The 17185-nt window shown below is 43.5% G+C and overlaps 1 protein-coding gene across 1 annotated transcript in view; it reads left to right on the top strand.

Annotated features, from left to right (window-relative positions):
- The window catches only part of Adarb2 (adenosine deaminase RNA specific B2 (inactive)), a 564895-nt gene that overhangs the window by 370678 nt on the left and 177032 nt on the right, over positions 1-17185 (top strand). The window contains exons 2-3 of the mRNA XM_055613205.1: positions 3581-3667; positions 15365-16272. Of these exons, the coding sequence (XP_055469180.1) occupies positions 3581-3667; positions 15365-16272 (995 nt within the window). The remainder of the gene's footprint in view (positions 1-3580; positions 3668-15364; positions 16273-17185) is intronic.

Genomic DNA, 17185 nt, shown 5'->3' with positions numbered 1-17185 from the left:
TCTGGTTTCTATGTATATTAAAAATGTAATTGTTCACGCTTTTCTGAGAATATTATGATGTGATAAGTTTTGTCTTAAAGCCATTATTTCCAGCATGAAGTTATTTGTCTTCTGTAAAGCAATGCTGTTAGTAGATAATAATTGGCTCTATAGTTATGCATGTCTGAGTTCTCTACTTTATTTGGTTGCCTTCATTTGGTTTGTGTAAGCTGGCCCTTGAGATATAAAACCCACTAGGGAGAGTAAAACTTCCTAAGACATTAAGAAGACTAAATATGAGTATGATATTTGAGAGATGGAGTGATGATTCAGTGGTTGAGAGCATTCACTGCTCTTGCAGAGGACCAGTTCCCAGAACCCATATAGTGAGCCATAACCATTCATAACTCAAGTTTCAGGGAATTAAATACTCTCTTCTCTAAGGGTACATGGCAGGCATATGAGGCACATATATACATGCAAGGAAAACTTTCATACTCATAAAATAAAGGAGTCTTTTAAAATGTATAGGATATCTAGCTAAGTTTTATTATGTTTGACATGCTAATGATTTATTTTAGTTTAAGAATAAGAATATTTAATGGGCTCATTAAAATCATACACATTTAAAGTGTACCATGTTATGATTTAATAGATGTATACATTGTATAATTATCATAATTAGGTTAATATACCTATTACTACTTATAGTTACCAGTGCGTGTGTGTGTGTGTGTGTGTGTGTGTGTGTGTGTGTGTGTGTACTCAGAACATAAAATCTGGTCTCATTAAACAGCAAGTGTTCAATGCATTGCTGTTACTACAGCCAAGATGTTATTCATTAGAGAATCAGAACCGTCCTCATATACTTGAAAGCTTTATGTTCTTCGACTAGCATCTCCCTTCTCACCCTCCAGTACCTTAGACTTTTCAGATTGTGCATATAAATGAGGTCTACAGCATTGGTCTTTTGCTCTGAAGCTCATACTTTCAACCATATGGGGACAAATTAAATGATTTCCTTTTTATCCATGCTGGATAATACTCTGCTGTGAGGGTGTTTCATATGTTTTGCTGGTCCACTCACCTGTCAGTAGACACTTGAATTTCCATCTCTAGGCTACAGTGAAGTGGGGTTCTTTGAGGTATGCCATGAGAGGAATGGCTATGTCCACAGCAGCATACTGCTTCACGCTTTCATCAATGGAGCTCAGGGTTTGTACTTTCCCAACACTCACTTTTCTGTCTTGTTTACAATAGTTATCTTGTGAGTGTGCTGTCGTGTTACATTGTGGTTTTCCTTGCACTTGGGCTCTCACAGTAACTACTGATATTAATCATTGTGTGCTCATTGGCCAATAGAATATCTTCCTTACTGTCTGTCCACACCCTCTGCCTTAAACAATAAGTACTTGCCATAATGCCTCACACAATATAGAAATATGTGTACACTGAAAAACACTCTTCATCCAACATTCAGTTTTAACGGGATGTACTCTTTTTGTTTGATAGACAGGAAAAAAAAAAAAAAAACAGCAACAGCAAAAAGTTGAGCTTTGCATGGCTCTTTTAAAATAGACATATATTTCACAGTTTTGCTCTGAAATAGTTTGGTATATTTTGTGGGTGTTCGGCTGGTGTTCCTGCTTTATTAAAAAAATTATAATTTCATTTCAAGATCCTCCTGACAAAGTCATTTGAGCTTCACAGTTTTGTGCAACGTTATTGGACTCACTTAATGAAATTATAACTCAGACAAGGTATTTCATTCTGTTGGAGTAAATGAGATTGGGCGGCAAGAGTTCAGGGGGAGCAAAGCCTTCACTGTGTCAATTCTTCCTGTTTGGTAGATGAAGGAGGAGCAGGCACTTCATATTAGAGTTATTTATTGTTCTCTTTGTGTGAACACTGTATTGGTGCCTGTCCCTACTGGAAACAACAGCTGTTAACAGGCTCTGAGATGAATTTCAATGTGATCTCTGCTGGCCTCTGGAAAGCTTGTCTAAAGAGAAAATAGGCTCAGCCTTGGAAGAAAAGAGCAAGTTCTTCTTCTGCTTGCCTGAAGGCTAAGGGCTGCTAAAACCACCAGTGAGTGCTTTCATGGCTATCTGCACTTAGATCAAGGTAGAAGTGCAAAGGGGAATACCGGTGCAGGCAGGACTCCTCTTAATAACAGGAAGAGGGAAGAAGCAGTGTTGAACGTGGTGACCCCACTAAAACATCCTGCCCTGGGGTGTGGAAGGCTGCAGAAGAGAAGGAAAGAGCCTTGCAGGGCAAAGCAACAAAGCCCTTCTTGGCCAGTGCCCCAAGCAGCTTAAGAGGAGATCAGAAACGCCTCTAATCCAAGTCTGTAACACAATAGACAGGAAATGGTAGCACTTTCTTCTATCGTCCTTTAATAACTGTGGTCCAGATTCACGATGAAACAAAGAGAGTTGTGTAGTCACAAGGAGAATCTGTGTTTGTGGATTCTGAGGGTTACTGGCAATGAGGCTCTGACAGGCTTTCCAGAGAGTAGGCGCTGTGTGAACAGACACCTGCAGCTTCTCTGGTATACTTTGTTCGGTGGAAACTTCTCAAGCAAGGAACTTTGACTCCTTCCATTACTTGTTTTAAAATGTGTTTCCCAGTAGCACTTCCCACCTTGAATTCTTTCACCTCTATGCTGAAGAGAGAAATTGCTAATTGGGCCTGTTGGTGTACACCAGTAGTCCGAGTCTCTGGGAGACTGAGGTAGAAAGATACCAAGTTCAAAGCCAGCCGGACCTGAAGAGTAAGATATACATCAACTAGGACAGAAGGAATGCAGAGGGCCAGCTGTTCCTGGGTCCCTGGAATTCCATCAGGGTCAATGACGCTTGACTATCCCCAGGGCGGTTCAGGCCCCTCTATCTGAGCCTGACCTAATCGTTCCCTCTTGTACTTCTCCTTATGCACCCAATAAGAGACAAGGCTGTAAGTTCAATAAGCCTCTGTGTGTGCATTTGTGTACGTGTTGGAGTATGAGGGTGCACATAAGTGCACACACTCACACAGCACATGTGTTTCTCAGCTTCTACATCTTTACCTCCTATGTATATCGTTCAAGAGCTCAGAGTAAATGTTGTACAAGTGAGGGGTGTGGGAGAATCTTTGGCTTTATTGGGATAATTGTCTCTTAATTCTGGAATTGTTTTACTCAACGTTGATTGGTCCTTTCAGAAATTCCCTTATATTGCAGGACTTAGCCCACCCACCTGTAAGCAGCTGAGAGGTTATTACCCTGAAGACAACTACTTAATGTTTTCGGGGGTGTGACACAAGAGCAGAGAAGGTGCCAAAAACAAACAAATAAATAAATAAATAAATAAATAAATAAATAGATAAATAAATAAATAAATAAATAAGGGAAGAAAGATGGAAATCACAAGGTTTTCAATTGAGTGGAGAGGGGAATTTGATAAAAATGCTGTCAGAGAGTCAATAAAAGATGGAGCCAGAATGAAGTGTCTGCAGCCGCCTTCCCTCTTCCAAACTCTCAGTAATAAGAACATAGGAAAGCACTGGATTTCCTGAAACTCGATGTCAAAAGTGCATCTCCTCTTCTTCTTTCTCTTTCCAGACAAAGTAAGCATATTGTCAACCTTCCTCGCTCCCTTCAAGTACCTAAGTCCTGGCACCACAAACACGGAGGATGAAGACACTCTAAGTAAGCAGCCCCACTTCTCTTATAGACAGGTCCTCACTAATTGTGGATGGGGGTGGGAGCTTCTCTCTCTCTATCTCCTTGTAACCATGGAGTGGACTGGCTGGTCTTGCCAAGTATAGGAGGTCCTGCCCTCATCTCCAGCAAACCCATCTTCTTCTACAGTTACATTCTTACCCATAGTTCCATCCTCATCTGTAGCTCCAAGCTCCCCATACTCCCAAAGTTACCAAGAAAATATCATCACTTAAAGAATGGAGTCCTTTTCCAGAATCTTGTCCTCACCTGAAGTCCATATTCACCTCCAGGAACAAATTCACACAGATCTATGTCCTTACCCACAACGTAATCCTATGCCTACATGCAATCCCCTCATTAGAGTATCAGCATTTCCTGCCATCCACTCTGACCAGGAGCCCACCCCACCTATAGGACCAAACTTATGCAGAGTCTTCATGGCAGGACCATCTGCCATGGGATTCTCTGTAATCTGTAGCCCACCTTCACTTTCGGGACCGGACTCTTGCAGAGTCCTTTCCTCACCCAGAGTCTCTTATTCACATGGAATAAAACCACAGTACCAACATTAACTGGGATACACTCCAACCTGCCATCCATTCCCGCCTGCAGGACCAAACTCTGCCCTCTCTCAGAGTCTCCTGTTTACATGGGAAACCATCTTCCCTTCCAGTCCTTCATCCCTGGAGTTGAACCCTCAGAAGTTCTGTCCTCATTAGGAATCCCATTCTCACTTGCAGTTCTATGCTTAACTAGAATCCCACCTTCCACCTCAGACCCATCTTTATCAGACATCCCATTCTCATGTGGAGTCTCATCCTTGTCCAAAGTTTCATATCTCACCTGAATCTTACCACACTAGGAAATAGGCCCTTACCCGAAATCCCAGTCTCAAATAACATCTTATCCTCATCTGGAATTCTGTTCATACCTGGAGACCCATCATCATCTTAAAGATAAGAAGATATCAATAATGTATGGTCAAGGACTCCAAGGAGTGTAGGAGAAAAACTAGTTTTCTTAGATTATTCTCTTTTCTCTTTCCTTCATTCTCTTCTTCTAACTACAGAAAAAAAAAGATTGTGCTATCGTGGTGTCTTAGAGAATGGATTTTACAGTTCTTTAATAAGAAAAAAGATAACTAGGGGTTTTCTGTTGAAACATCTCTAATGTATGAAGCTGAGAAAGAATTGGACAGCATCATTAGGTGTCTGATATTGAAGCTGGGTTAGGAAAGGGGCTCATGACCATCTCTTCTGCTTAAATCAATAAGGAGAGCTCAGAATAGAAACTGGAAAAGAGAGAGAGTGAGAAGAAGAGAAAAGACAAGAGTGAAGAAGAGGTGATAGGGGGAGCAGAGAGGAAGAGAGGAGAGCCAAGGAAAACAGAAGAGAAAGGAGAATTGCACTTCTTTTACCTGTGACATATTCCCAAACATTTAAAGAGGAGGCCAAACATTTCAGAAGAACCCCTCTCTGCATTTAATATCACTTAACAGATTGGCTTCTTTTTCAACTAAAATGAGTTAAGAATGTGCTTGTTGTGGGATGGGGAGGAAGCAAGGTGCTATTGCTGGTTGCTAAGATAATTGGCTGAATCACAGAAAAGCACTGGCAGAGATTTGCATGGGAATGTTGTCCATGTTGCCCTCAGCCTCTAAGAATCAAAAGACATTATTGTGGGCACCTCTCTCCAGACAAATGTTAACACTACTGGAAAGGGGAATTTCTCCCTGTAATTAATCATTTTCCTCATTTCTGTGACAAATGGCAGCAAAAGCAATTTAAGGAAGGGAGGGTTTATTTTGGTTCACAGTTCAAGGGTATCTAGGTTGAAAAGTCATGGCTGCAAAGCATGGCTGGTTACATTGTATTCACCATACAGAGGCAGAGACAGGTGAATGCAAATGCTCAGCTTCTTTTCCTTTTAAGTTCAGGACCTCAGCCCATGGGATGGTGTCACCCAAATCTAGGTAGGGTCTTCCTACCTTTAGTTAAGCCAGTCCAGAGCTCCCCAACATATGCTTGCTCCTAGATATCATGTATAGATCCTGTCTGGTTGACAATGAACAGTAGCTACATCACTGACCAAAAGTAAAGCTGATAGTGCTCAAAGGTCAGAACCTGTACAGACGTTCACAATCTTCTGCTTGGATCTTTTTATTTCTAAAGAAAAGGATAAAGGGGTGATGGATATGGGGAGAAATTGACTGGGCTTAGACAAGAGTTCTTGACCCTGATTTCTGGACTCCTCTCTTAGCAAGTTTTACAATTTGAAGCAAAATCTTGACATGTCATTTTGTATATCCTCTTGTGGTGGTCTGATTTAAGAGTTTCCAGTTCAGTCAAGTTATGGATGACTACCTCAGACACCTTAGAAAGAACGTTAAAAAGCATATTGTATGTGCTGCATTTATTCTGCCATGAGAGGAACTTGAACTCTGTTTTCCTGCTCTCTCCACCTGGAGCTGGGAGGAGGCTGGCTGATTCAGGGGAAAAATAAAGACGAGTTAACTAGAGAACTTTTAGAGAGAGAAAAGCAAATGTGTTCTAACTTTCAGAAACTCAGGGGCCAATATCCAAAGACTAAACAGCTTAAGAAACCGGGACCTTTGTAAAGTCGCTGCTCTGTCCAGAGGACACTGAAAAAGTCACACGCACATACAAACGCGTGCGCGTGCGCGCGCACACGTGCACACACACACACACACACACACACACACACACATGCAGCAGCAGCAGCAACAGCAGCAGCAGCAGCAGCAGCAACTTCACCTCTGGACAGCACTTGACTCCCTCTTGAGGCTGACACATTTAGCAAAGTAGGAGCCTGGTTTGGGGTCAACGAGCTCTGCATACATGTTCACTTTGAGGTTTTGAGCTTGCAAATGGGGGAATTATTAGCATGGAACATCATAGAGTCGAGGAGAGGCTGAGACATAGAACACATGGAATGTTCAATCAAGGATGGACAATACTTGCAATTAAAGCCATTTTCCACTTATCTGGTTTATTGGCTGATGGAAAGAAACATACAGACAAAAAATAAGTTTTAGTTGTTTATTATCCATTAAAATGCTTTTGAAGTGCTTGGGGGCCTCATTGTTGATGATGAGTTTTGTGTGTGTGTATGTGTGTGTGTTTGTGTGTGCGCCAATGCATGTATGTGAGTATGCCTGCATATACATGTGGAAGCCAGAAGAGGATATTAAATGTCTTTCCTGAACATTTCCCTTTACTTTATTTTTGTTTGGGGCTGTGCTGTGTTTTTTGAGACAGAGGCTCTTCACTGAACCTGAAGCTCATGTCTCTGTCTGGCTATCCGTCAAGCACTCTCTGGGATCCTCTCTGTCTACACCTCCGTGTTGGGTTTACAGATGCCCATGGCAGCTCCTGACTTTAATATGGGCAGTAGAGAGAAAAATGTTAGTCTTCATGTTGGTATGCAAGCATGTTACCCTCTAAGCTATCTTCTCAGACCACACTTCCTCTCTAGTCAATTCATTTAGAAAACTATTTTTGTATGTTTGTGCTTGGTATGAGTATGTCCATGATTTGAGTGGTATTTATGTTTATCTATGTATGTGTGGCATGACTGTGTTTGTCATGTATATGTCCGTAGTATGTGTACATGTAAATGTACATGTAGGAAATGTACATGTCTATGTGCATATGCATAGTGTATGTGAACACATGTGTGAAGCAAGAATGAAAAGATCTCTCTTTAAGCCCGTGCTGCGTGCGTTTGCATCTTGTAGATCTGTTGTGTCTCTGCTGCTCTAACGTAAACACAGTTCATGTCTAACCATTTATATCTTTCAACTGTCCAGCAGCTACCTATATCCTGGCAACCTGGAATACATAAAGGGTATTGTCCAGATTTGTGAGTTTCTCCATTAAAGAAGTTGTGCAAAGAGAGAGAGAAAGAGATAGTTAGAACACAGTCACCACACACACACACACACACACACACACACACACACACACAGCTTTGCTTAGAGAACATTGGTATCTAAGGAGCCAATCAGCATTAAGCTGCATCTTAACTGGGAGATCTTTTTATAATACTATGTTTTCAAGACTTTTCTACCTTCTGCATTCATTTCTGAGAAGGTTTCACCTTGCAACATTGAAAAGCAATGTGTCCCTGTCCACCCTGGCACCATCATCTGCTCAGAAGTTGAGATTTGGTCCAGATTCAATGACAAACAACTGAGATCAAGGATTTCATATTGTCTTTGGGCTCTGATAGAGGGCATCTCCTTACCAACAATACCTGCTTTTCCCTGAATCCCATGTACACCCATCACAGCTTCATGGGTGAGTCATGACAAGCCTTTGAAGAAGGCATTTTCTACCAGCTGCTCAGTCTGACAAACTGTCACACCCACATACAACCAACAAATGCCAAGCCCCTGCTACCTTCTGCACACCTCAGCCTAAACCTACCTGCCATGCACCCTACAGTTTGGGCTCTCTCCTGCCCCTCTTCTACACATCAAGTCCTCCCCACTGTCTGGAGGAAGAACTCAACAGCCTGCCATTCTGCTGTTGTTAAGCCCTGTCATCTGGGAGGAGCTGCTCTGTTTTTAAAACTGGGGCTGCTTGGCAGCTGAATAACCTTCACCAGAAACAATATTATCTCTTCAAATGTAGCGTGGCGCACTGGATGGCTGGCTCTCCAGAGCCCTCCTGACCCACAGACATGACAGTGTCATTACCAGTGATGCATACAATCCCAATGATGCCAAGCCATGGGAGGAAGCCGAGTGTACATAATAAGCAGGGAGAAGAGTCTGGCCTGCAAGGGAGCCAGCAGAGAACGAGGAGGCACATAAATGAATCTGCAAGCAAGCATGGCTTCTTAGGGATGATAGCAGTATGATCCAATCTAAGACCTGACCGACACCTTGTCTAACCATTCCTGAATGGCATCATACCAGGCCGTCAAACTCAATAAGTTGCAAATAACAGAGATATTTGGAAAATAAATACATATCCACAGCTATGATAATATACAGTTTTTCTTCCTGTCCAAAATGCAATTCCTTCATGCATTAGACCTTTAAACTTAGCATTATAATTGCTAAACATTTTGTCAAATGAGATAATGTACTTATAAGGCTCTAAAGAAGAATCCAGATGTGAGAAAGCAGAATGGAAATAATTTCATTTTTCATTTTCCTATACAGATGCCTTTCTGACTTAGACATTTTCTTTCGGTGCCTGGCGGTCTTCAAATTGCTCATGATTGTTCTATTACTGTTGCTTATGGAATTTATCTAATGTCTTCTGAAGTTATTTGCTTGTTTTTTTCCCTTCTAATTCCCACAAGAAAAAGATACATGTGACTCCCTGAAAAGACCTTATGGAAGTCACAGTTCAGAGATGTCTTCTTTTATGATGTCTTGAACAGTGAGGTACTTTGTCACTGTGCCAAGACATTATACCAAGAACCATAAGCCCTGAGGCCATGCATGTGGTCTCCTTGGGAGTGAGTTTCATCAGGAAAGGTGTTTGGAACCCAAATCAGGAATATTCTAAGGGGGCATAGGGAATTTGAGTTGAGACTATATGTGTCAGGTGGAGTTGGGAATAAGCTATCTTTCATCCCAGAGTGACTGCATCGTTCTTCTCCCCTCACTGACTCCTCAGCATCCTGAGATAGGTCTGATACACTCATAAACATGCACCTGTATATATACATGTATACATGCCTGCAATATGATCTACCAATATCTAATCCACTCTTTCATCCAACAAGCACTCACTGATTCAAACCCAGGTGCCTCTAGGAGGGCTCAAAGAAAGAAAGAAAGTTTCCGATATTTCTGGAAGGGGAAGAACCCACTAAGTTAGGAAGAACAAGAGCAAGTAGGAAATCCTCATGTCCCCTCACATGAGGTATGTACACATATTCTCAGAGCACGAATCCCAGGACAGGGCTGGGAGTTGACAGCATCAGAGTGACATGTTTATACAACCCTCCACATTTGTTGATAGGGTACAAGACTCTCCCCTCTGCTCCCAAGCATGTGCCTCCACAAAGTAGCTCTTCAAGTCTGTGTTTAAAAGTCAGAGATTTTTTTTTGATCTCCTGAATTTTTTAATCTGTTGATTATTATACGTAACAATTGGGTGCATAAAACCTATTAACCAAGTGGAGGAAAAAAATGAATATAATTTCCTGGGTCAGAGGAGGTGAGTGGAGCATATTTAATGCCTTCTCTGTGAAGAGGAAAATGTGAAAGTGTCATGTCATAGTTAGAGCTATGAAGAAAAGGCAGCAGCCAAATGCCCACATGTACCTGGCACCCAGGTTTGAGTTTGGCTGCAGTTGGATGTGCAGTTGGATCTGCAGGCAATAGTAGAGTACGAAATGGCATTTCTCTCCAATCTTGTTGCAAGAAGAGTGTTACCAGTGTTTGTGTTGCTCCCACTGAAAGAAAGGGGCCCAGGAAGAAAAGACAGGGCTTTTATCCTCATCAGTGATATACAGGCAGTGCAGTAAGCTCTCATGGGAGTGAATGTTGTTTTGTCAGAGACCAGGGATGTGTTTTGTTCTGCTCCTAGGGAGCCAGTGTTATTGTTTGGCCCACATTTCTGGGTGGTAAGATCAATATCTCCCATCCATCACTCGAGAAAAATCAAAGAACCATTAATTCTTCTCTCAGGAACATCCTGGAATTTCTAGGGAAATTGATGGGAATCACCAGCAAATAAATAGTCATGAAGAGAAGCTGGATATAGATGGAAGTAGAAGGTCCTGCACTGCTTCTCTGCTGCTCTTTGAAGTGCTCCTGTGTGGCCTTTTTACTAAGCCTGAGATAGATAGATAGATAGATAGATAGATAGATAGATAGATAGATAGATAGATAGATAGACAGACAGATGAAAGATAAATACATGGATGATAGAGAGATACTTATATATTCACTTGATTCATGCCCACTCAACTGATGAAGCAAACACAAGTAAAATCTTCATCTTACACAGAGTGAGCTAAGATTCCAAGAAGCATCATCATCAACAACAAAACATTATTTGATCCCTCACCTGCTTGACGCTAGCCCCTGTGAATCGGCCACTGAACCTCCTCACATTCTGAGGGTCCCAGGACAGAGACTACAGTGTAAGACTAGATGGGCTCCGAAGTGTTTTCTGGACTCTGGGTATCAGCTGACGGAGCATTTTGCATTTTTAATATCACCATGATGATGTCATCCCAGAGACTCTAACTAGTATCTGAGATAGGGACCAATGTCTATACTTTTTCATTAACTACTACTAATTATTGATGAGTAAGAAAGGAGCTCACAGAACCTGGCAGATGGTTCATATGGTTATGCTTACTCTCCAAGCAGAAGTACCAGAGTTTCATGTCCAGCTCCCACGTGAAAAGTGCTGTGCTGAGAGCAGCTATAATCCCAAAGCTGAGGAGGGCAGGGGGTGGCGCAGAAATTGAAGAATTCCTGGGGCTTGCTGTCCAGCTAGCCTAGCCTACTTGGAAAGTTCCAGGTTCAGTTGAAGAGCCTGTCTCAAATTGAAAGGATACCCAATATCAACCTTGGTCTCCACAACTTGTGCACACACACAGGCACATTTACACATCTGCACACACACAGACACACACACAAAGAAAGGAACCCATGCCCCAGTGTAATAATCAAAGTTTATATGAAGCGTTCCAATGACAACAATAACAACATATTGAGAGTTACAAAGGGAGGCAAATAAAAGGGATTTCACCATGTGTAGAACAAAAATGTTGTTTTCTGAGTTCGATTCTCCAAGATACAGCAGAGGTCATCTGATATGCTGGCCACCATAATCATACTGGCACGCTTATTAAATCCCCACCTTGTAAGAAATCAATAAGAAATTAGAAGGCTCCAAGAAGGTTTCTAGGCAATCTGATGTGGGGATTTGGGAATTGTTCTCTTTGCTCTTTATTTTCCATTTTGAGTTCAGTTTGGGGAAAATCACATGGTTTAATCTAATGTACACTTCCCCTTGGCTTGAAATACCCCAAATGACTGAGTCCACTGGGTGCACATACCCAGAGCACACAACGATTAACACAAATGTTCAGATTTAGCGTTTGTTGTCTAAAAGGTAATTATTTTTGCTGAGACCCATAACAAATGAATGTTGCATGGTTATAGCTTAGAAAACACTCAGATTCACACTTTTGAACAAACTAACCTCCCAAAGCCTAATAGCTTTTTAGCAGTAAATTGCTAGAAATAGTAGTAAGCCCATTTCACAATTTAGAAAGTGAAGCTGAGCTTGCTCTCAAAGCAGAGCCTAGTGCCCCCCCACTGGAACATCCTTGCCAGGGCTGTTTTGGCTTCTTTATAAAGACATGATGATAGCTATGACCGATTGGTTAGCTCTGAGCTAAGAGGAGGTTAGAGTACATGCTGAAAAGAACATTCTCAAATGTCAGGAAACCTCTGGAAGGCACCTGATTTTCAAAGGCATCCTTTGTGACTGTGAAATTGTACTTTCTTCTTCATTATTCTCCAACAACAATGCCATCAACTGAGAGGTGAGGGGCACAGTGGCGATTCTGACAGGTCTCAACCTGCGTGGTTTTCAAGCTGCATGAGAGAAGCAGACCCATGTGTCAACAGCTAGCCAGGCATTCAGTGTCTGTTTTGAAGCTGTGGGTTCAGTGAAAAATTCACCTGGAGTTTCCACTTGCTTAATGAGAGAGAGAGAGAGAGAGAGAGAGAGAGAGAGAGAAAGCACACACACATTCACACCTGTCACAGAACTGAGAGCTCCCAACCCCCTAGAGCATGTGCGAGGTGCTCAGAGAAACCTGGGCATGATTCTGCCCAGCCAGATCAGCCCCAGGACTCATCACACATGAGGTGGACTTGGCTTCATTATATCCAGATGGCCTGGGGAGGGATGTTAATCTACAAAGGCCAAGAAAATGTCACAACCATTCTGCATCCATAAAATCAACTTACAGCCACTGCATGGATGAGAAGACCGTGAGATTCCTAGGAGCAGGCCCCATCTTGAACACTTAGCCTAGCATGCAACCTCTGCAAATGTATTATCCCAACTACGTGAGCCTCACTTTGCCCCTGCCGGCTTATAAAGCGTTGACTATACTAGCCGCTAGCTAAGGACTAAGGAAAAAGAAATGTAGCAAAGTTAGGTTCTCAACAGAATACATAGAAGCTAGCAGGAATCAGTAGAAGATGGTAGACTATTCACAGCCATAATCCTTGGGCTTTAATAATATACTTGAGAGTTTGGCATTCCAGAAGCACACACCCTGGCAAAGGGCAGCAGGGGATCAGTGGCATTGTGGCAGTGCACAACTGGGATTTTCCAATGAGAACAGCTTTATTTAGAGAATAGTCATCCAGGGTGGCTAGTCCTTAATTATCTTTAAACTCACCTATCAGTCATAGTTACACGCTATAGTTATGTTATATATAAGAAGCTTTCAGGCTGCGTAAGAGAAGCAGGCCCATGTGTCAACAGCCAGCCAGGCATTCTGTTTCAAGGATGTGGGTTGGCTGGAATATTCACCTGAAGTTCCCAGTTGCTTAAAAAAAAAATCACATCTGCAACAGAGCTGGGAGTGCCCAGCTCCTAAGAACATGTGTAAGGTTCTCAGAAACCTGGGTATGGTTCTGCCTAGCCAGATCAGCCCCAGGACTTGTGTGTGTGTGTGTGTGTGTGTGTGTGTGTGTGTGTGTGTGTGTATCAAGTGATGCTTTTCTAAACATACTTTACATTAGTTCTTTGCCAAAGAAATAAAATGTTGGATCAACAAGATGGTTCAGATGGTAAAGGTGATTTCCACCAAGCTTGATGACCCTAGTTTAATCCTTAGGACCCACATGTGGAAAGAGAAAACTGACTCCTGCAAGTTGTCCTCTGAAGGCATGCATGCACACATGCATGCGCACACACACACAACACACACACACACACACACACACACACAATGTAGTTTTTAAAAAGGAAAGTGTTAAAAGTACAAATGAAGTCATTCTTCACCCCTTATTTCTTTTCTTTCCTTCCCTCCACCTCCTCTGGGAGACGAAAATGTATCTTTATGATATAACTGCCTTCAGTTCTTTCATAAGTCTGATTATATGAATAATATGATTATATGAATAATATGTAATAAGAGTGTCTTATGACATACATGACCGCTATCTTACTCAATGAATTATTTTGTAAGTATGATGAGATTTATTTAGGTTGAAGAATATAGAGCCCATTAAGATATAATTGTATTATCTTCTGCTGTTTGATTCTACTACAATTTAAACATTCCTCTAGATATGGGAAGTTAGGTATATCTTACACTGTCAACTTTTAAAAATTATGCTACAATAAACCTTTGCTGTTAATCTCAGTTCTAGAATGTGTCCCTAATAGCATAATTACTGAGTAGGTAGTGTTTCTTTGTTATCAGTAGGTGTCCCTAAATTTTTTGTTGCAAAGGAATTGTGTTGTACCTGTGTGCATTAAAACCGACCTGTGGGTACAAATCCTTAAAAACATGTTAGCATTTTGGTTTCTTTTACGTGCTTGCCAGGCTACAATGGAAAGAATCTCAGAGGCAGCAATCCAAAGATTCTTGCTGTCCTGTAGGGAAAGCAGAGCCTCAGACTTGTGGCTGAGCCATATGGCTCATTTGGAACCACTTTCTACCTTGATATGTCAACATGTGGTATATTTATTTATAAGGACAAAAGACTTCTGGTAAGTGCCCTTTGTCAGGAAGTTCCAGGGACTGTGACAGAGAAGCCCAAGAACCACATTGCAGATGAAGTGTCCAATCCATGTCTCAGCACCTGTGGCCTTTGATTGGCTCCCAGCTGGTTGTCTCGCCTAGGACAGGGCTGGAGGGTCAGGAATACAGAGCTCAGGCTCAGGGCCCTGAGACCCCATCAGACTCTCAGCTCTATAAACAACCAGCATGACTGAGGCCCAGCAATTGTACTGACTCGCACAGGTGACATGCAGGTGTTTAGGGAAGACAGCTGCACCTCTATCTTATTGGCTCCTACCTATCTCCTCTGTAGAGGGCATTTCTCACTTCCAGATGTGAATTAGGAGGTGGGGTTTTGAGAAACTCTATTCTACCTGGCATGAAGGAACATGGCCTCAGCAAAGCTCTTCACCCCAGAACTCAGTATTCAGGGCATCACAGGCAACAATCACTGTGCTTTAGGGCCCTGACATCATGTGGGGAGGGAAGACACTCATCATTGCAAGACAAGCCTCTCTGACTTCTGCTGTTGGCCCGATTTTAAGAGATAATGGGCACTGAGGGTGTAGGGCACTGGTAGGTGACAACATCATGGTTCATTACTAATACACAACAGTCTCTGAGACCATGCCTAGGACATATTCCTTGCCTGTCTCATCCTCACATCTCCTCAAGCCTGACTTTCTGACAACTGTGCAAATGGAGTCCTTCCACCACCACCACCCAATAGGCAAGTGGTCCCCACTGCTGCTCTTCCTTTGTATCTGGCAGAGAAGTCATTACACACCTTTCCCAGACATGGCTGGAGGAGCTGAGAGCAAGGGACCCAAGCTGTATCCCCAGCCTTACAGGGCCATCATTAACAACAGTCTGTCATTAGTGGTGACCTGCGAGTGCCCTGGGTCATGACTAATCTGTTCTCACCTCCAGGTACCAGCAGTGCTGAAGTGAAGGAAAACCGAAATGTGAGCAACCTGGGGACTAGGCCCCTGCCCCCTGGAGACTGGGCCAGAGGCAGCACACCCAGCATTAAAAGGAAAAGGCCGCTGGAGGAAGGAAATGGGGGACATTTCTGCAAACTCCAGCTGATCTGGAAGAAGCTCTCCTGGTCTATGACCCCCAAGAACGCACTGGTCCAGCTGCATGAGCTGAAGCCGGGTCTGCAGTACCGGATGGTATCACAGACTGGCCCAGTGCACGCCCCTGTGTTCGCAGTGGCCGTAGAAGTGAATGGACTCACATTTGAAGGCACCGGGCCCACTAAGAAGAAGGCCAAGATGAGGGCAGCGGAGATGGCCCTGAAGTCCTTCGTGCAGTTTCCCAATGCATTCCAGGCCCACCTGGCCATGGGCAGTAGTTCCAGTCCGTGCACTGACTTCACGTCTGACCAGGCGGATTTCCCCGACACGTTGTTTAAGGAGTTCGAACCATCCTCAAGAAATGAGGACTTCCGGGGCTGTGGTCCCGTCGACACTGAGTTTCTGTCCTCTGCCTACCGGCGAGGACGACTACTCTACCACACACTGGACCTCATGGGTCAGGCTCTGCCTGACAGGTCCAGGCTGGCTCCTGGGGCCCTGGGTGAGAAGAACCCTGTAGTGGTGCTGAATGAGTTACGCTCAGGTCTGAGGTATGTGTGCCTCTCTGAGACAGCCGAGAAGCCCCGAGTCAAGAGCTTTGTCATGGCTGTGTGCGTGGACGGGAGGACGTTCGAAGGCTCTGGACGCAGCAAGAAGCTGGCCAAGGGCCAGGCAGCACAAGCTGCCTTGCAGGCCCTCTTCGACATCCGGCTGCCGGGTCACACACCCAGCAGGAGTAAAAGCAACCTCTTGCCACAGGTGAGACTTCTCAGTAGCTGCCTGGTAGGTGGAAAGATGGATGTGAGTTAAGATATTCTTGCTGTGATGGGGGAATGGGTCAGGCCCTCTCCCCCCAGCGTCTGGGAGCAGAGTGTGGCGAAGCGCTAGCCTACCTGAAAAGGCCCCTTTCCTAAGCACACAGAGAGCTATTGCCAGGCTTTGTGGATAGAGCATCACGGGAATATTAAGAAATCAAAGAGATCATCAATACAGCAACTGAGCATAAGCAATGAGAGAATTAATGAAGCCAGGCAACTTTCGCAATGATGCAGTCAACCACTAGGGAGGAAAGACAACCAGGGTCACAAAAAGTGGAGAGAGCAGAGGGCAGGGTCTTCTGTCCCCAGCAAGAGGCCCAGACTATAGGAAAGGCAGGATTTATTAGCCGGGCCCTCCGGTAACTTAGAAAACGAAGAACCAAGAAGTAATAGGTGTGTTGGTTGGTGGTCTGAGCTGAGTTACTCTGGGCAAACCAAGATGGAAAACTGTCTCAGTGGGAGTGGCCGGGACCTCTATAAGTATGGTTTCCAACCAAGTGGAAATTTCTGCAGTAAGACACTAACACGATCATGTGGGGGGAAAACAAAAACAACAACAAAACCCTGCTAGGAGGCAGAGGTTAGAAATGAGACGTAGGGCACTGCAGATGAAATTTGGTTGGTCTAGTGCTTACGCAGCATGCATGAAGAGGCCATGGGTTTGTTCCCTAGCACAGCATGGACCAGGAACAGTGGTACGTGTCTATAATCCCAGCACTGGGGATGTAGAAGCAAGAGGATAAGGAGTTCAAGGTTATCTTCAGCTACATAGTAAGTTCGAGGTCAGCCTGGCATCAATGAGAAAAAGAAGGAAGGAAGGAAGGAAGGAAGGAAGGAAGGAAGGAAGGAAGGAA

The sequence above is a fragment of the Psammomys obesus genome, unplaced genomic scaffold, assembly GCF_907164565.1.
Source record: "Psammomys obesus unplaced genomic scaffold, mPsaObe1.curated_primary_1811, whole genome shotgun sequence".
In the NCBI taxonomy this organism is placed as follows: Eukaryota; Metazoa; Chordata; class Mammalia; order Rodentia; family Muridae; genus Psammomys; species Psammomys obesus.
Note: the sequence above shows the minus strand (reverse complement) of the source record. Positions and strands in the feature narration are given on the sequence as shown.